Source organism: Leptodactylus fuscus, chromosome 3 (genome assembly GCF_031893055.1).
Source record: "Leptodactylus fuscus isolate aLepFus1 chromosome 3, aLepFus1.hap2, whole genome shotgun sequence".
Classification (NCBI taxonomy): Eukaryota; Metazoa; Chordata; class Amphibia; order Anura; family Leptodactylidae; genus Leptodactylus; species Leptodactylus fuscus.
Genome location: NC_134267.1, coordinates 53400331 through 53421096, shown reverse-complemented (window position 1 = coordinate 53421096; position 20766 = coordinate 53400331). Strand labels below are relative to the sequence as shown.

General features: G+C 43.2%; 1 protein-coding gene across 2 annotated transcripts in view; it reads right to left on the bottom strand.

The window, feature by feature from the left end:
- EFEMP1 (EGF containing fibulin extracellular matrix protein 1) overlaps nt 1-20766 on the bottom strand; it is a 62427-nt gene that overhangs the window by 30299 nt on the left and 11362 nt on the right. For both annotated transcript variants that reach the window (XR_012715315.1, XM_075267594.1), the window contains exons 2-4: nt 20666-20744; nt 13939-13987; nt 9837-10124 (exon numbers count right to left, since the gene is read on the bottom strand). Coding sequence is in view for 1 of the 2 variants with exons in the window: in XM_075267594.1 (XP_075123695.1) it covers nt 9837-10124; nt 13939-13987; nt 20666-20743 (415 nt within the window). In the remaining variant the exon portion in view is untranslated. The remainder of the gene's footprint in view (nt 1-9836; nt 10125-13938; nt 13988-20665; nt 20745-20766) is intronic.

Genomic DNA, 20766 nt, shown 5'->3' with positions numbered 1-20766 from the left:
CCCCCACCTTCACCTCAGAAATACCCTGCAAGTCCCCTAGCAATAGAATTGGGGCTATATACACCCACTATTTTTGCTACTGGTATACAGTGCCATTGTCTGACTGGGAATTCAAAGAATATATTGGGGTTACGTGCACCCACAATTTTTGCTACTGGTATATAGTGCCATTGTCTCACTGGGAATTCAAAGAATATATTGGGGTTACGTGCACCCACAATTTTTGCTACTGGTATATAGTGCCATTGTCTGACTGGGAATTCAAAGAATATATTGGGGTTACAAATACCCTCATTTCTTGCTACTGCCATATAGTGCCAGTTTCTGACTGGTAATTCAAAGAATATATTGGGGTTATGTGCACCCACAATTTTTGCTACTGGTATATAGTGCCATTGTCTGACTGGGAATTCAAAGAATATATTGGGGTTATAAATACCCTCATTTCTTGCTACTGGTATATAGTGCCATTGTCTGACTGGGAATTCAAAGAATATATTGGGGTTACGTGCACCCACAATTTTTGCTACTGGTATATAGTGCCATTGTCTCACTGGGAATTCAAAGAATATATTGGGGTTACGTGCACCCACAATTTTTGCTACTGGTATATAGTGCCATTGTCTGACTGGGAATTCAAAGAATATATTGGGGTTACGTGCACCCACAATTTTTGCTACTGGTATATAGTGCCATTGTCTGACTGGGAATTCAAAGAATATATTGGGGTTACAAATACCCTCATTTCTTGCTACTGGTATATAGTGCCATTGTCTGACTGGGAATTCAAAGAATATATTGGGGTTATAAATACCCTCATTTCTTGCTACTGGTATATAGTGCCATTGTCTCACTGGGAATTCAAAGAATATATTGGGGTTACGTGCACCTACAATTATTGCTACTGGTATATAGTGCCATTGTCTGACTGGGAATTCAAAGAATATATTGGGGTTACAAATATCCTCATTTCTTGCTACTGGTATATAGTGCCATTGTCTGACTGGGAATTCAAAGAATATATTGGGGTTATAAATACCCTCATTTCTTGCTACTGGTATATAGTGCCATTGTCTCACTGGGAATTCAAAGAATATATTGGGGTTACGTGCACCCACAATTTTTGCTACTGGTATATAGTGCCATTGTCTGACTGGGAATTCAAAGAATATATTGGGGTTACAAATACCCTCATTTCTTGCTACTGCCATATAGTGCCAGTTTCTGACTGGTAATTCAAAGAATATATTGGGGTTACGTGCACCCACAATTTTTGCTACTGGTATATAGTGCCATTGTCTGACTGGGAATTCAAAGAATATATTGGGGTTACAAATACCCTCATTTCTTGCTACTGGTATATAGTGCCGTTGTCTGACTGGGAATTCAAAGAATATATTGGGGTTACAAATACCCTCATTTCTTGCTACTGGTATATAGTGCCGTTGTCTGACTGGGAATTCAAAGAATATATTGGGGTTACGTGCACCCACAATTTTTGCTACTGGTATATAGTGCCATTGTCTGACTGGGAATTCAAAGAATATATTGGGGTTACAAATACCCTCATTTCTTGCTACTGGTATATAGTGCCGTTGTCTGACTGGGAATTCAAAGAATATATTGGGGTTACAAATACCCTCATTTCTTGCTACTGGCATATAGTGCCGTTGTCTGACTGGGAATTCAAAGAATATATTGGGGTTACAAATACCCTCATTTCTTGCTACTGGTATATAGTGCCATTGTCTGACTGGGAATTCAAAGAATATATTGGGGTTATAAATACCCTCATTTCTTGCTACTGGTATATAGTGCCATTGTCTGACTGGGAATTCAAAGAATATATTGGGGTTACAAATACCCTCATTTCTTGCTACTGGTATATAGTGCCGTTGTCTGACTGGGAATTCAAAGAATATATTGGGGTTACAAATACCCTCATTTCTTGCTACTGGTATATAGTGCCATTGTCTGACTGGGAATTCAAAGAATATATTGGGGTTACAAATACCCTCATTTCTTGCTACTGCCATATAGTGCCAGTTTCTGACTGGTAATTCAAAGAATATATTGGGGTTATAAATACCCTCATTTCTTGCTACTGGTATATAGTGCCATTGTCTGACTGGGAATTCAAAGAATATATTGGGGTTACAAATACCCTCATTTCTTGCTACTGGTATATAGTGCCATTGTCTGACTGGGAATTCAAAGAATATATTGGGGTTATAAATACCCTCATTTCTTGCTACTGGTATATAGTGCCATTGTCTGACTGGGAATTCAAAGAATATATTGGGGTTACAAATACCCTCATTTCTTGCTACTGGTATATAGTGCCATTGTCTGACTGGGAATTCAAAGAATATATTGGGGTTACAAATACCCTCATTTCTTGCTACTGCCATATAGTGCCAGTTTCTGACTGGTAATTCAAAGAATATATTGGGGTTATAAATACCCTCATTTCTTGCTACTGGTATATAGTGCCATTGTCTGACTGGGAATTCAAAGAATATATTGGGGTTATAAATACCCTCATTTCTTGCTACTGGTATATAGTGCCATTGTCTGACTGGGAATTCAAAGAATATATTGGGGTTACGTGCACCCACAATTTTTGCTACTGGTATATAGTGCCATTGTCTGACTGGGAATTCAAAGAATATATTGGGGTTACGTGCACCCACAATTTTTGCTACTGGTATATAGTGCCAATTTCTAACTGGGAATTCAAAATGCGCAAGGCTCCCGGAAAGGGACGTGGACGAGGCCGTGGGCGAGGTCGGGGGAATGGTTCTGGGGAGCAAGGTTGCAGTGAAGCCACAGGGCGTCCCGTGCCTACTCCTGTGGGGCAGCAAGCATTGCGCCACTCCACAGTGCCAGGGTTGCTTGCCACATTAACTAAACTGCAGGGTACAAACCTTAGTAGGCCCGAGAACCAGGAACAGGTCTTGCAATGGCTGTCAGAGAACGCTTACAGCACATTGTCCAGCAGCCAGTCAGACTCTGCCTCCTCTCCTCCTATTACCCAACAGTCTTGTCCTCCTTCCTCCCAAAATTCCCAAGCTTCACAGAACAATAACCCCAACTGTCCCTGCTCCCCAGAGCTGTTCTCCGCTCCTTTCATTGTCCCTCAACCTGCCTCTCCACGTCACGATTCCACGAACCTAACAGAGGAGCATCTGTGTCCAGATGCTCAAACACTAGAGTCTCCTCCATCTCCGTTCGATTTGGTGGTGGATGACCAGCAACCCACCCTCATCGACGATGATGTGACGCAGTTGCCGTCAGGGCATCCAGTTGACCGGCGCATTGTGCGGGAGGAGGAGATGAGACAGGAGTTGGAAGAGGAAGTGGTGGATGATGAGGACACTGACCCGACCTGGACAGGGGGGATGTCAAGCGGGGAAAGTAGTGTGGATGTTGAGGCAGGTGCAGCACCAAAAAGGGTAGCTAGAGGCAGAGGTCAGCAGCTTAGGCGAAGCCAGGCCACACCCGGAATCTCCCAAGATGTTCCAGTTCGTACCCAGCCCCGAAAAACTCCCACCTCGAGGGCACGTTTCTCGAAGGTGTGGAGTTTTTTCAAGGAATGCGCCGAGGACAGATATAGTGTTGTCTGCACAATTTGCCTCTCGAAATTGATTAGGGGCTCTGAGAAGAGCAACCTGTCCACCACTTCAATGCGCCGTCATTTGGAATCCAAGCACTGGAATCAGTGGCAGGCAGCAACGGCAGGACAAAGGCCGCCTGCCGTTCACGCCACTGCCACTGCCTCTGCCACTGCCTCTGCCTCTGCCACTGCCACTGCTGACTGTGCTGGCGATGCACTCCAGAGGACGAGCCAGGACACCACTTCATCTGCCTCCGCCACTTTGTTGACTTCTCCCTCATCCTCCCCTGTTCCTGTCTTATCTCCTTCTCCTGCACCATCAAAGGCACCATCAGGCGCTTCTTTACAACAACCCACCATCTCTCAGACATTGGAGCGGCGGCAGAAATACACTGCTAACCACCCACACGCGCAAGCCTTGAACGCCAACATCGCTAAACTGCTGGCCCAGGAGATGTTGGCGTTCCGGCTTGTTGAAACTCCCGCCTTCCTGGACCTGATGGCAACTGCGGCACCTCGCTATGCCGTCCCTAGCCGTCACTACTTCTCCCGGTGTGCCGTCCCCGCCTTGCACCAGCACGTGTCACTCAACATCAGGCGGGCCCTTAGTTCCGCGCTTTGCACAAAGGTCCACTTGATCACCGACGCGTGGACAAGTGCATGCGGACAGGGACGCTACATTTCACTGACGGCACACTGGATGAATGTAGTTGAGGCTGGGACTGCTTCCCAAACTGGCCCGGTGTACCTTGTCTCCCCGCCTAACATTCCTGGCAGGGACACGAGAAGAACACCCCCCTCCTCCTCCTCCTCTACCGCCTCCTCCTCCGCCACCGCCTCCTCCTCCGCCACCGCCTCCTCCTCCGCTGTTAGATTGACCCCAGCTACGAGTTGGAAATGTTGCAGCACTGGCGTTGGTAGACGTCAGCAGGCTGTGCTGAAGCTGATCAGCTTGGGGGACAGACAGCACACTGCCTCCGAGGTGAGGGATGCCCTCCTCGATGAGACGGCAATATGGTTTGAGCCGCTGCACCTGGGCCCAGGCATGGTCGTTTGTGATAACGGCCGGAACCTGGTAGCAGCTCTGGAGCTTGCCGGACTCCAACATGTTCCATGCCTGGCCCACGTCTTCAACCTAGTGGTGCAACGTTTCCTAAAGAGCTACCCCAATGTTCCAGAGCTACTGGTGAAAGTGCGGCGCATGTGCGCCCACTTTCGCAAGTCGACAGTAGCCGCTGCTAGCTTAAAATCTCTCCAGCAACGCCTGCATGTGCCACAACACCGGCTTTTGTGCGACGTCCCCACATGCTGGAACTCAACGTTTCAGATGTTGAATAGAGTGGTTGAGCAGCAGAGACCTTTGATGGAATACCAGCTACAAAACCCTAGGGTGCCACAAAGTCAGCTGCCTCAGTTTCACATCCATGAGTGGCCATGGATGAGAGACCTTTGTGACATCCTACGGGTCTTTGAGGAGTCCACAAGGAGGGTGAGCTCTGAGGATGCGATGGTGAGCCTTACAATCCCGCTCTTGTGTGTTCTGAGAGAATCCCTGATTGACATCAGATCAGATCAGATTGATCAGATCACACAGAGGAGTTAGGGATAGCATCCGATCCGTCACAGCTGGAGAGTAGGTCCACACATCTGTCCGCTTCACTGCGTTTAATGGAGGAGGAGGAGGAGGAGGAGGAGGAGGAAGAAGAGTTGTCCGATGATGTGATGGTGATACAGGAGGCTTCCGGGCAACTTTGAATCGTCCCATTGTTGCAGCGCGGATGGGTAGACATGGAGGATGAGGAGGAAATGGAGATTGAACTTTCCGGTGGGGCCAGAGGAGTCATGCCAACTAACACTGTGGCAGACATGGCTGAGTTCATGTTGGGGTGCTTTACAACCGACAAGCGTATTGTCAAAATCATGGAGGACAACCAGTACTGGATCTTTGCTATCCTTGACCCCCGGTATAAAAACAACATCTCGTCTTTTATTCCGGTAGAGGGGAGGGCCAATCGCATCAATGCTTGCCACAGGCAATTGGTGCAGAATATGATGGAGATGTTTCCAGCATGTGATGTTGGCGGCAGGGAGGGCAGTTCCTCCAGTAGGCAACCAAGTTCTCACCGGTCCACACAAACGAGGGGCACACTGTCTAAGGTCTGGGACACCTTGATGGCACCCCCTCGCCAAAGTGCCGCCACGGAGGGTCCTAGTGTCACCAGGCGTGAGAAGTATAGGCGCATGTTGCGGGAATACCTTTCCGACCACAGCCCTGTCCTCTCCGACCCCTCTGCGCCCTACACGTATTGGGTGTCAAAGTTGGACCTGTGGCTTGAACTTGCCCTATATGCCTTGGAGGTGCTGTCCTGTCCTGCCGCCAGCGTCCTATCTGAGAGGGTGTTCAGTGCAGCCGGTGGCATCATCACTGACAAGCGCACCCGTCTGTCAGCTGAGAGTGCCGATCGGCTCACTTTGATAAAAATGAACCACCACTGGATAGAGCCTTCATTTTTGTGCCCACCTGTGTAAAGCACCCCAACATAAAACTCCATGTCTGTACTCAACCTCTCCAATTCCTCCGCATCCTCATACTCATCCACCATAAGCGTTGCACAATTCTGCTAATACTAGGCTCTTTCCACCCTGATTTCCCCCAACTCTGCTGGTTAGAGGCTCCCTCCACCCTGATTTCCACCAACTCTGCTGGTTAGAGGCTCCCTCCACCCTGCTTTCCCACAACTCTGCTGGTTAGAGGCTCCCTCCACCCTGATTTCCACCAACTCTGCTGGTTACAGGCTCCCTCCACCATGAATTGGTCCAAACTGGGCTGTTTAGAGGCTCCCTCCACCATGAATTTGCCCAAACTGGGCTGTTTAGAGGCTTCCTCCATTATGAATTGGTCCAAACTGGGGTTTTTAGAGGCTCCCTCCACCATGAATTGGTCCAAACTGGGGTTTTTAGAGGCTCCCTCCACCATGAATTTGCCCAAACTGGGCTGTTTAGAGGCTCCCTCCACCATGAATTTGCCCAAACTGGGCTGTTTAGAGGCTCCCTCCACCATGAATTGGTCCAAACTGGGGTTTTTCGAGGCTCCCTCCACCATGAATTGGTCCAAACTGGGGGTTTTTAGAGGCTCCCTCCACCATGAATTTGCCCAAACTGGGCTGTTTAGAGGCTCCCTCCATCATGAATTGGTCCAAACTGGGGTTTTTAGAGGCTCCCTCCACCATGAATTGGTCCAAACTGGGGTTTTTAGAGGCTCCCTCCACCATGAATTGGTCCAAACTGGGGTTTTTAGAGGCTCCCTCCACCATGAATTGGTCCAAACTGGGGTTTTTAGAGGCTCCCTCCACCATGAATTTGCCCAAACTGGGCTGTTTAGAGGCTCCCTCCACCATGAATTTGCCCAAACTGGGCTGTTTAGAGGCTCCCTCCACCATGAATTGGTCCAAACTGGGGTTTTTCGAGGCTCCCTCCACCATGAATTGGTCCAAACTGGGGGTTTTTAGAGGCTCCCTCCACCATGAATTTGCCCAAACTGGGCTGTTTAGAGGCTCCCTCCATCATGAATTGGTCCAAACTGGGGTTTTTAGAGGCTCCCTCCACCATGAATTGGTCCAAACTGGGGTTTTTAGAGGCTCCCTCCACCATGAATTGGTCCAAACTGGGGTTTTTAGAGGCTCCCTCCACCATGAATTTGCCCCAACTCTGCTGGTTAGAGGCTCAATCCACCCTGATTTTCAAAACAAATGTTGGTGCCAAACTCAACTTACTACAAGGGCCAAATTCACTGCTGGTGACAAGCTCTCCTCACTGCAAGTGCCAAATACACATGTTTCAAGGTGTTTTCCTACTGTCAGAGAGGTGGTATTGAGTGTGTAAAGTGTGTAGTTGTTAGGCTGTGATGTTGGGGTAATAGAGGGTCTTTGGTGTGTTAGATGCCCCCAGACATGCTTCCCCTGCTGTCCCAGTGTCATTCCAGAGGTGTTGGCATCATTTCCTGTGGTGTCATAGTGGACTTGGTGACCCTCCAGACACGGATTTGGGTTTCCCCCTTAACGAGTATCTGTTCCCCATAGACTATAATGGGGTTCGAAACCCGTTCGAACACACGAAGTTTGAGCGGCTGTTCGAATCGAATTTCGAACCTCGAACATTTTAGTGTTCGCTCATCTCTAATAATGATTGTTTTGATATGAGAAAACTTTGGTTCATGCAATGCTTTTCTGCAAGAATCATCAAATTTTGCCCATTATGACCTAAAAGCCTCACAGGGGTTGTCCTATACAGATTGTTAAGGAGAAAAGCTCCAACTCAGAAGGTTCCATTCCTACAAAGTAAATTCACTCTTTCTTTTCATGTAAAACAGCATTTCTTATGTAGTATCAAACGTCAAGTCATATGATGAATCTAACTGTCTATTGCACTTAATGTATAGGAATTTAGTATTAGGAAAGAGTACTTTTATGTATTGTAGATCAATGGGGATACTATCACTCAGACCCCCACTGATCAGGAGAACGGGGGACTTTTACTCCTATTCTAAATGGAGTAATGGTTGAGCAGCGCTCCATTCATTTTAATGGGAATACTAGACAACCAAATTAAAATGTTATCGCTGGCAGTCCCAGAATAAGAGATGAAAGTCACCCGCTCTCCTGATCAGTGGGGATATGAACAGTACAGATAAGTACAGTCTACCGATAAGTATTTGAATCTGAATTACCCAAAATCGACAGGGTTAAGGGGATATTGTCACTCCTTAGGGAGAGACCACCATATAGGTGTGTGGAGACTTGTTAAGCCTTTAGCACTCCACTTTGCAAGGAACTATGGGAAGAATATGCAAATCTGCCTTCCATGATGTAATTAGGAAGACAGTTTGCTGCCTCAGTATTGCAAACCAATAGAGGGCGCTCACTGGAATGTGCAAGTCTGTCTTATGACAGGATTCCAGTGAAATAACCCAATAATGGCTGCTCCCTTTAGCATCATGCCCGACCTTCCAAGAGGCCTTTGTTTTGCAATGATGCTGGGATTATTACCAGGTATAGTCTCTCAATCGAGGACAGCTGTTTCGATCTACTTGGATCTCTTCAGCCCGATGTAGAGAGGACTATAACCTGGTAGAGGTGAGAGGCTTAGACAGGGTTAAGGGGATATTGTCATTCTATTGGTTTGCAATACTGAGGCAGCAAACTGTCTTCCTAATTACATCATGGAAGGCAGATTTGCATATTCTTCCCATAGTTCCAAAATCGACAGTGACCTATGTTATTACGAAGTGGAAGGTGAACGGTGATTGTCAGAATGTGCCCCGAGTTGGCAGACCCCCGAAACTGGGAGATAGAGACCGACGAGTGCTGGCCAGAGAAACCGCACCCAACCAATGGCTCACATACACCAGGAGTTTCACCAGACATCCGGCAGTATTGTGTCGCTCAATACTATCCATAAGGAAGCATCTGTTGGGTTCTACCCACTATTGGATATGAAGAAATGTTGTTTTACTATTCTACCACAGGGGTCCTAATACTTATTGGTAGAGAGTGTATATATTTTTGATTTGCACCTTGATGTATATTATTTTGTTTAAGCCGGGGGGAAATGCAACAGCTACTGAAAAATTTTAAAAATTGAAATGGCCGGAGTTTTAGGGTGCAGTAGATGCTGGGTGCTAGAGAAGGGGAGGGGGTGTTTTGGTTGTCTGTCTGCCCCTTCCCTGAGCTTGATGACTTTTTTTTCCCCCACGTGATATTCAGCCTGGCTGAATATAGTGTATCTGCAGTGCTCCTATTAACCCCTTCCCGACAGAACAGGAGCTCTGTAGATACCCTATATTCAGTAGACCGGGAACTTTCAGACACAGGGATACCTAATGTGTATGTGTTTCACAGTAATTTTCTACCTTTATATGTATTCTAGGGAAAGGAGGGATTTAGAACGTTTATTTATATTATTTTTTTATTGTATTTTTTTAAAGCTTTTTTTTTCACTATTTTATGGGAGATTCTATAAATTACTATCGCGGCATAGACACTCCCCCCCCCAAAAAAAAATAAATAAAATAAATACATTTTTTGCTTGACTGGAGTATAAGCCGCAGGGGGCTTTTTCAGCTCAAAAACTGTGCTGAAAAACTCGGCATATACTTGAGTATATACGGTAGCTCTAAAACCATAATATAGAGATTAAGAAAGAGCATACAGTCTGTTCTTACCTTGGCACATGTTTTGTGCATTTAATTCATAGCCAGCCGCGCATTGCATTAGCTGAACCGTGCTGGGCAAGTTGCGAGATGAATCTGGAGCACTGTTGGGTCTTTCTACATACACATTTTGGCCAGTGCTTTGTTGAGATCCAGAATTCTGTGATACGACTGTGTCTTCTTGGCCATTATTTAACAAAATCTGTGCAGTTCTTGGTAGGCATAGGTAACCTCCATAATGGTTAACACATTTCATTCCTCCCTTGCAAGGCTCTTGCATGATTCCACACTCATCAATATCTGTAAGATGGAAACATAGAAGCAATTTGCAATGATCAAACTATAAAAAGAGAGATTTCGGTATTTCATCTATATATTATAGAAATAAGGTTTTGTCCTGGAAATTATTAGATTATATTTTATTATAGTAATAGGATGGATTGTTCTAATTCATAGGTCAATAGCTTTCCTGCTTAATATCACATTAATGTATACTGTTACCAGTGTGTAATCTGGTAACTACTACAACTGGGTGAGTTGGATTTCTTATGCATCTATTGTCCTTCTGCAGCTTTTCTCAACTTTTTCTTCTTATTTTAATCAGTTCCGCCATTTTATTTAATTGGTAGCCCTTACTAATCAGAGTGGCCTACAGAGTTTGTAACAAAGCCAACAAAAGATGTGTATCCACTAACCTGCTAATTAGAGATGAGCGAGTAGTACTCGATCGAGTAGGTATTCAATCGAATACTACGGTATTCGAAATACTCGTAATCGATCGAACACTACTAGCTGTTCGAAGTTAGGATTCGATGCAGAACCAGCGTTGATTGGCAGAATGCTATACATTGCCAATCAACGCTGGTTCTCCTCTTACCTTTAGAAGTCTTCTCCCTGCGCAGTGTTCCCACGTCCTCTTCCGGCTCTGAATTCACTCTGCTTAGGCATTGGGCCTGGGCAGAGCCGACTGCGCATGCCCGCGCATGCGCAGTCGGCTCTGCCTAGGCCCGATGCCTAGCAGAGTGAATTCAAGGCCAGAAGAGGACGCGGGGACGCTGTACAGGGAGAAGAATCCAGCCCGACCGTCACTCGTGGACTTGGTAAGTAGAATTTGATCGAATGTTGCCTACCCCTGAAACGAGCATTTCCCCCCATAGACTATAATGGAGTTCGAAACCCGTTCAAACAGTCGAACAGTGTGCGGCTATTCAAATCGGATTTCAAACCTCGAACATTTTAGTGTTCGCTCATCTCTACTGCTAATGTATTTGGAGTTGGGCTAAACCAGGCACCACAATCTAAGTGATTGTGAGTTCTCCACCCTTAACCCTTGCAAAGAGGTGTGGTTGTTACCACTGGTGTGGTCACGTACACAAGCCAGATTGATACCAAACAGGAACAAATACAGTTTTGCAGACTTATGACCTTATTTTTCAGACACAGAACACTGTGGGAAGGAATTTCAAAAAGTTCGGGGAATTTTCCATGCATTTGTCTTTTAAAGAGCGGTGTATACACCGCTAGGAAGCCAACAGTGCACTGAATTCAGCACACTGTCGGCGTTCCCGTTATGTGCCCCGGGGGAAGAAATATCTCTGCAATTACCGATAGCTCTTCACTGTCAGAAGGGCGTTCCTGACAGTTTAGCTGGAAACGCCCCTCCTGACAGTAGAGCCTGTAACGCTATACTGTCAGAGGGGATATTCCTTACCGCCCAGCGATGATGCTGAGCTGTGAGGAATGCCCCCTAGTACTAGTCTATTTACAAGTATGGTGGTGGGGGGAATTCCTCACAGCTCAGCGTCATCACTAGGCGGTAATGAACGCCCCCTCTGACAGTGGTGAGGGATCAACAGTGTCTGGCAATGGACACCTTTGATAACAAGCACAGCCAATATACAAATGTACAGTGCACGCCAAACACCTCATACAGCGCTCACCTTTTGATCTGCAGATGGCCTATCCTATTTTCAGTCATTGATTATTAGGCCTGAATAATCCCTTTAGCATGATAAAGCCTTGGAGAAGTAAAGTAATGCAATCATTTTTACAGTGTTAGTGATCATAATTGAAAATAATGCCAGTTTCCCTCTGGCATGGCACAGTAAAGGTATCAGGACCAGTATCCAACTGGTGCTCCATACATTACCGATAAGGCAATGCCCTGGACGTGTCTGGTGCCGCCTGGTTCAACAAGCGAAACTGCTAGAGTGGATCCCATGGAAAACTATGGCATCTGTTTTGACGTTAGTTTCTTTGCAGCTTTTCTTTACCACACCATAGGGATACTACAGTATGTGAAAGCACCCTTAAAGGGGTATTCCCATGTACATAATTATTTTTAAGTTTGTAGATAATTAAAAGTTAAACATTTTTGCAAATATAAGTAATTAAACATTTTGCAGAGTTTTAAAGATTTTCTCTAAATTTCTTGAGGTCACAGTTTGTTGTCTTGATCGGTTGCCAGTGGATACGACCATGAATGCAGAAACTTTCTAAGGTCAGAAAATCAGCCATGATTTCCTTATTGTGGCCGGGATATCTTCTGATACATGTAGTGTCCCTGCCTGATAACCCAGCTACATAAGAAAATCAAGTCCCAGACCAGAGAAAGTTTCTGCATTTGTGGTCATATCCATTGGCAACCAATCAAGACAACAGACTGTCACCACTAAGAAAGTTAGAGAAAATCTTTAAAACTTTGCAGAATTTTTAATTACTTATATTTGCAAAAATGTTTAACTTTTAATTATCTACAAATATAGATATAATTATGTACATGGGAATCCCCCTTTAAAGGGGCTCTATCATTGGTAAAAGTCATTTTTAACTAATCACATCCTTGCGTAGCCTTTAGAAAGTCTATTCCACACCCACCTTTAGTATGTAGATTGCCTCAGTGGTTTCTGAATAAGTCCGCTTTTATTCATATGCTAATTAGACTGGTGCATGATGCATTGTTCACCCTCGTTGCTATTGTTTCCTATGGGTGTATATAGCACAGGCTGCTGCTAATGACTCAGCTTCCTGTTTGCACACACACGTAGGAGATAATAGCAGAGACAAGTGCTGCTGGGAACTTCCTGTGCTGGCTGGAAGCTCATTAGCATATGAATAAAGACTTATTCAAAAGCCACTGAAGTGATTTACATACAAAAGGTAGGTGTGGAATAACATTTCTAAAGGCTATGTAAGGATGTGAGTTAAAAATGACTTTTCCCAATGATAGAGCCCCTTTAAAGCTTGCTTCACATAGTCTGAGTAAGGATCTGTTTTTGGCTGTATTTCCAGGACTGAACCCCAAACCAGGACCCCTACTCTCATTATTATAGTCATCTATGGTACTAGAGGTCCGTACTTCCCCATGACTCTTCTATCCCATACAGAAAACATGATTACAGTATGAGACAGTTATCCCTTGGAGAAGCAGGGGATCCTGGTATCATAAATGGTTATGATGCTGGGAGTCTTGGCTCAAGGTTTGGTCCACAAAATATGGTATATTTAGTCAGTGGCCTAACTAAAGTCTTGTGGGCCCCGGGGCAATCTTTAACTCATCCCTATAGTGAATTCTTGATAGTGATGGTTACGGGTTTAATCAACCATAGTGTGGTTAGGGTAATCTGTGGGTCTCCTTGGCTTATGGGGCAGATGGAAGCTGCAATCTTAATACTGATGTCAGTGCTTATGGGCCCCTTAAGGCTCCTGAGTTGCGATGCGAGTGCACCCTCTGCACCCCCTCAAGTTACGCACCTGTATCTGCTCCATACCTCACGTCATCCTCATGCTGTTTTTAGTCTTCCTCACATTATAATTAGGATATTTATTTCTTTGTGTTGTTCAAGTTTGTTACAGTTTTATCTTATATCTATCTTGGTAGTGTGCAGTAGATGATAAAATATAGCGATTAGTAATTTAGCAATTAGTGAAAGATATCTGCAAGGACAATATGTAGATGAGATACTACTAATAATAATACATAATTTATTATCATATATATTCTACCCTTATACTATTGTTAATGTATCCATGTACTGTATATGAGCCTGTGTACATTGTAGCATTGATAAAGAATGAAAAGCAATACAAGAATACAAAGCCTGAAATCTGTTACCTTTGCATTGCTGCCTCACTGGGTCCCACTCATAACCATCGGTGCATTGCTGTATGGGAACAGAACATTAATATAGTTAACATTTTTCTGGAATCACAGCCATCAATTTCAGACGTTAAAATTGACTGTCACGGAAAGATCCCACGTTATAAATCTCTTGGATCAAACCGGTCTTATAATTCATTATTCTGCACCATCAGGTTACAAGATTATAATATTTTTCTCGGAGAAATGATTTATTTACACACAGCTCGATTTATAAAGCTATTTTCCAAGCTCTCTGAAACTAGATGCACATTTTTGGAGTCCAAGTTAAAACTTCTGTTGTGTTACAGTGTTTTCTTGTTGAAAAGTAATATCCACTGAATCTGGCACGCAGATGTTGGTCACTGCTCAGTTTAAAGGTTCATTGCACTTAAGGGAGTAAAAGTAAGTTCACTAGATCAGCTGTTTTATTACTGTATGTTCATTTGTATGTTCTCCAGATTTGGTAGTTGAAGGTATGATTTTTCCTAAAAAGTTAAGTTTTAGGAGGATCTATCTATCTATCTATCTATCTATCTATCTATCTATCTATCTATCATCTATCTATCTATCTATCTATCTATCATCTATCTATCTATCTATCTCCTATCTATCTATCTATCTATCTATCTATCTATCTATCTATCTATCCATATCTCTATCTATCTATCTATCTATCTATCTATCTATCTATCTATCTATCTATCTATCATCTATCTATCCCTCCATCTATCTATCATCTATCTATCTATCTATCTATCTATCTATCTATCTATCTATCATCTATCTATCTATCCCTCCATCTATCTATCATCTATCTATCTATCTATCTATCTATCTATCTATCTATCTCCTATCTATCTATCTATCTATCTATCTATCTATCTATCTATCTACCTACCTACCTACTCCATGCATGTATCAGTTTGCATGATAAACGATCAGACTGCTACAAAATGCTAGTTTAGTCACAAGACTAAAAGCCCTATAAGATGGGCTGATATTCAAGGCTATTATTGCCAATGCTTCTAGGAACACTTTTTGCCAATAATAGCCCTGTCTAATCGATATAATGCAGGATAAAAGATGCACAATATCGGCAGCAGATCGCCTTATATAATCAGAGCGATGTTACCGATAATCCATGCAGCAAGGAAGGAAACATCGCTGTAAAGATCATTGTCTTCCCATACAAATTGCATTGGTCTGTACAATAAGACTGATGCAACGGTGCTGATCAACGAGTGCCAAGATTTGGCTGTCTAATACAGCCTTAACTCAGCAAATGATATCACTCTTGGGAAACAAATGGAAGATATCCAATGTACATCAATGTACTGCATCATAACACAATTATACTGAATGTGCTGCCTCTTTTTAAGAAAGTGACTATTTTTAACTCTGTGTGTATCTCCACATGGTATCACCTACACCTCCTATTTTTGTATCATAGACCTTGGTTAGGGGGCACTCACACTACCGTCATTGTCCGACAGGTAGTGTCCGCTGCTAATGTCCGTTCAAAATCTTGCACGGACATTAGCAGCTGACATTAGCTGTGTCTGTGACATTTTTCATTCATTTAAATGGCGATCGGGTGCGTTCTTTTGCACTCCGTACCTGTCCTTAAGTTTCCGTTGCTAAAGATGTCCGACTTTTCAAGCAGACAGAAAAAACCTACATGTTGGGTTTTGCTGTCCGCTTAAAAAGTTGGACATCTTTACGATCTTGGACCCTTTTCAGCACAGACCTCTTGCTCATTCATATGTGTGACCATGGATGGTAGCGCAGCTTATCCAATTCACTTAGTTGTTTTTTTTAATATTGCTATAGCCCTGATGGCTGACCCTACTGACTGAAGCCTTAGCAGAACTACTGACAAATTTTCCCTAGGTGTGATAACACAAATTAAAATTTTACAGTAAAAAGCAAACTAACAAATGCTGAAATATCACCAACTACTTAGCACATATAGTACAAGAAGTTTAGCAGAAGGGGATGATACTATCTAGTCTTTGCATGCTAGAGGCTTGAGCACACATCTGCATATATCTCAGGCAACTTTCCAGGCTGTTTACCGTTTTTTTCCTACTAGTTCTTGCTCGTAGAAAAAGCTAAAGGCTGCAATGCAGCTGAATCAGCCCCTTTGCTATCATTTGGGAATTCTCCAAAATCTAGTGATGATCTCTCTTCTTGGTATTACTCATCTATCCTCTGGGATAGTAGGGTGAGGTCTGACGAGGGATTAAGAGAGATTTTTCACGATGCACGATATAATGATCATTGCAGAAAACTGGGTAAAATAACTTGGTGCGGCCAGTCTCTCAATTTTCTACTCTGCCTCTGGCTGTACTGTGATATGATATCTGATTGATATGTGAGAATAATCCGGATCAAGCTGGGCTATTTACACTAGTTTCTTTCTGGGTTTCAACTTTTCAACTATATTTTCAGATGCCAATTTATCCAGATGAAGGCAGCCAGTTAAAGCATAGACAAATTAGTCTGGACCCTTTAACCCCTTCCTATCGCATCATTTTTTTCGATTTTTGTTTTTCACTCCTTTCCTTCCAAAAGCTACTATTTTTTTTATATTTCTATTTACAAATTTGTATGAAGGCTTAATTTTTGCAGGGAAAATTGTACTTCATAATGGTACATATAATACTTCATATGATGTACAGAGAAGCTATAAAAAAAATTCAGAATGGTGTGGAATTAGAGAACAACTGTTTGTGCAATTTTCTTAAAGGGATTCTATCATTAGAATTCCGTTTTAAGCTAAAGCCACTTAGGAATAGCCTTAAGAAAGGCTATTCTTTCCCTACCTTTAGATGTCTTCTTCTCGCCGCCGTTCCTTAGATATCCCAGTTTTCGTCCATATGCTAATTAGTTTTCTATCCAGCACCGCCTTCTTCTTGTCCACTTCCTCTTCCTTCCTGTTCAGCCACAGGAAAATGGCCAATTGAGCCCACTCAATTCTGTTGGCCATCTTCCTGTAGCCTCTCCCGTTCGGCCACAGAAAAATAGCGACGGTCATGTGCAGTCGGTGCTTTTTGAAGAAGAAGTAACGAGACAAGGAAGAAGAGGTGGAGGAGGCGAACAAGAAGAAGGTGATGCTGGATAGTTTTCTCGCAACACTGGGGACGCCCCCAGTTTTGTTTGAGCGCTGGGACTGCCCCCAGTGCTGTGAAAAAACGAATTAGCATATGGACGAAAACTGGGATATCTTAGGAACGGCGATGCGGAGAAGATATGTAAAGGTAGGGGCTGGGTTTAGCTTAAAATTCCAATGATAGAAACCCTTTAAGGGATTTGTTTTTATGGTGTTCACCGTGAAGCCAATGTCACCTGTACTTTATGAGCTGATACAGTAATGGCAATATCGACTATACATACATAAATATATATATATCAATCAAGGAAAAGGGTGTGAATTAAATGTTTAATATTTTAAATGTTTAATACTTTTATTTATACATTACTATTTTAGTTTTATAGTTTTAGACCCCCAAAGGTTCTTGAATAGAGATGAGCAAGTACTATTTGAAACGGCCGTTTTGAATAGCACACACCCATAGGAATGAATGGAAGCGGCTGGCATGCAGACTTTGCCAGTGGCCGGCCGCTTAACCCCCTGCGTGCCGGCTGCGTCCATTCATTCCTATGAGTGCGTGCTATTCGAAAGGGGAGTTTCGAATAGTACTCGCTCATCTCTAGTCTTGAACTCCAGGTGGTCTGATCACTGATACAATGCTAATGCATTGCACTACATTATAAAATTCCTACATTTTTATAACATTTTGCCTATTACATGGTCTAGTTGCAAATTCATTAGTTCGCATATCAATTCCATTCAGGTGAATGGGCTCAGCTGTGACACCAAGGGGCCACAGAGCTTACTGGAACGCCTCTTCAAACATCCGATCACCCAGGACACTGGCTTTAATTCATAACTTATCCTAAAGATAATTAATCACCAATTATTAAGCCCAGAAAAGACCATAGGCCTCATATTGCGGAAATGTTGCTTTTTATATTGCAAGTTTTGTGGCGTTTTTTTAGTCAAACTCACGAGTATCAGGAGTTTTCTGTGGCTACTGCAAAAATATAAAATAAGCACTAGAGATGAGCGAACACTGTTCGGAACAGCCGTTCCGAACAGCACGCTCCCATAGAAATGAATGGATGTAGCCGGCACGCGGGGGGGTTAAGCGACCGGCCGCTGGCAAAGTGTACGTGCCAGCTGCTTCCATTCATTTCTATGGGAACGGCTGATCCGAACAGTGTTCGGTCATCTCTAATAAGCACTTATATGTCTTCCTTTTGCTCAATCTGCACTTGGCTTGGGCTTAGAAAACCACAGCACAATCCATATAAAAAAAAGAAGGTTTTCCACAATGTGGTGCCTTAGCCTTATAGTGATGTTGTGGGATTAAAAGGATTATTAACATAAGCGAGTACTAGTTTGGAGGGGCCCCTACTACACATGGGGGCCCTTTATGATTGCATACGGGCTGCTCTATAAATAGGCTATGTGAAATACATCCATGGAGACCATGCCTGCATCTGATTCATAAAGCAATGCTTTCCAGTCCATGATGAATTATTTATTTCTTACTTCATCATGAAAAACACATTTGTTATTTGCTGACCGTTGTTTGTTACTGAATTTCATTATTCTTCTTTTTTTTTTACATAACTTACTCCGTTTAGCAAATAATGTAATTTCATACTGAATTGTCGATTGTCTATTCGTGTTCCTCAATTTCACCTTTGCTTGCAAACTTGCAGAGTCATTATTTTGGAATAACACAGGAAGAAAGCCGCAGAATATTAATCACTCATGTAATTTATAGCAATTAGCCCCCCGGGAAAAGCAAAGGAAAAAAAAATGTGTGTGGATTGTTTTGGCAACTGTAGCTGAATATTAACATGGCTTTGCCAAATTAAATTAAAAAGTGTTCTGTAGAATATCACTGGGCTGGAGGAGCGGGTGGTTGTTTTCAAGATTATCATATATTATTTCATAGCTTTCTTTTGCTTTTTCTCAGTTATTGTGTAATCCAGAGGATCGTGACTAAAACACGAGCAACAAACAATAAAACTCCTACTCATTTACCTTTGACACATTTCCAGAACCTATTGTGTAACTTCACCAAAATAACCCATCAAGAAGTTACAGATTTTAGATTTCTTTTATGTATGAATGATGGGTATTTATTGTTGTTTTGCCAGGAATCCTGGAGCTTCTGTAACAAGAGATTTCTGCAGATCCTAGGCCCTCTTCTACTTTAAAGACCTAGAGGGCCTTACTACCTATTTGGCGATCCTATCCAGTCAAGAAAAACCAGAGAAATGGCCATGCACGTAGGAGATCAAATAAAAGCCCAGGCTCTAAAGGTAAGATAGGCCTTTCAAATCTAGTATACCACCCAGAAGCCTCCATCAACATAAAAGTGTTACTCCAAACTTGGCAAACCACTGCTGAGATGGTAATAATTGCTCTTAAAGAGGACCTTTCATGTCCTCGGGCACATGCGGTTTTGTATACCACTAGAAAGTCATCAGTACACTTTCCTGTTATGTGCCCCAGGTGAAGAGCTATTAGTGCATGTACTGATAGCTCTTCACTGTCAGAAGGGCATTCCTGACAGTCTAGCTGGGAGCGCCGCTCCTGACAGTAGTGTCCGTAGCGCTATACTGTGAGGGGGCGTAGCTTACCGCCCAGCGATGACATTAAGCGGTGAGGAACCCCCCCCCCCAGTACTAATCTATGGACAAGTACTGTCAGGAGGCTGGAAAGTAAGGAATACCCCCTCTCACAGTATAGCACTACACACAGTACTGTCAGGAGGCTGGGCAGTAAGGAATGCCCCCTCTCACAGTATAGCGCTACACACAGTACTGTTAGGAGGGGCGTTCCCAGATATAAGGGCTTTCTTGGCAGTCTGACAGTGAATAGCTATTGGTAAATGTACCGATAGCTCTTCACCTGGGGCACATAATGGGAAAGCCAACAATGCACTGAATTCAGCGGACTGTCAGCTTTATATCGGTATATAAAACCGCATGTGCCTGAGGACATAAAAGGTCCTCTTTAAGTTCCAACCCTTAGGAGGACTTACAGGAACAGCTGCAGTGATAGAGGTGAATAGGAGCTATGGAAACATAACTCTATGGGAGTTACATAAAAAGTGTACTACTCAACTGTTCCCATAAGACCCACCCTAGATTTGGAAACTAAGGGTATGTTCAGACAGTGTAATTTGGCGCTGATTTTGAGGTGGATTCCACACTGAATCTACCTTCCATTGACAGAGATCAAGCAGGACGATAAAAAAAATAAGTGTCTTGTTCAACCTTGCCACTAATTCCGTGGTTGATTTAGTGGCAGAATCAACAGTACAAACCACAGAAAGCTGGAGGACTGGAAAAGTTCACTTTCCACTGTGTGAACATACTCTTAGGAGCTGTTATTTCCATTTTGTCAATTCATTAATCTTTAATTGTGTTTTCTTGCTTACTCATAGATCAGCCTTTTAGAGGTAGCTAGCTTACCTTATACTGCTATTTCTATATAATGATGATATATGTATATACGTACAGGGTAATGTAATTATTTTCAATATTCTAGATATACACCATTAAGAAATATCATCTTATTTATAATGTGATTAAACTAATCAAGCATATATCTTACCGTATATGTTATGGTCTCATCAGTGTCTTGGGTTGATATTGATGGAATCAATGTTGCAAAAAACAGAATGCCCAACATGCTGGAACAAAAAAAAGTCACCT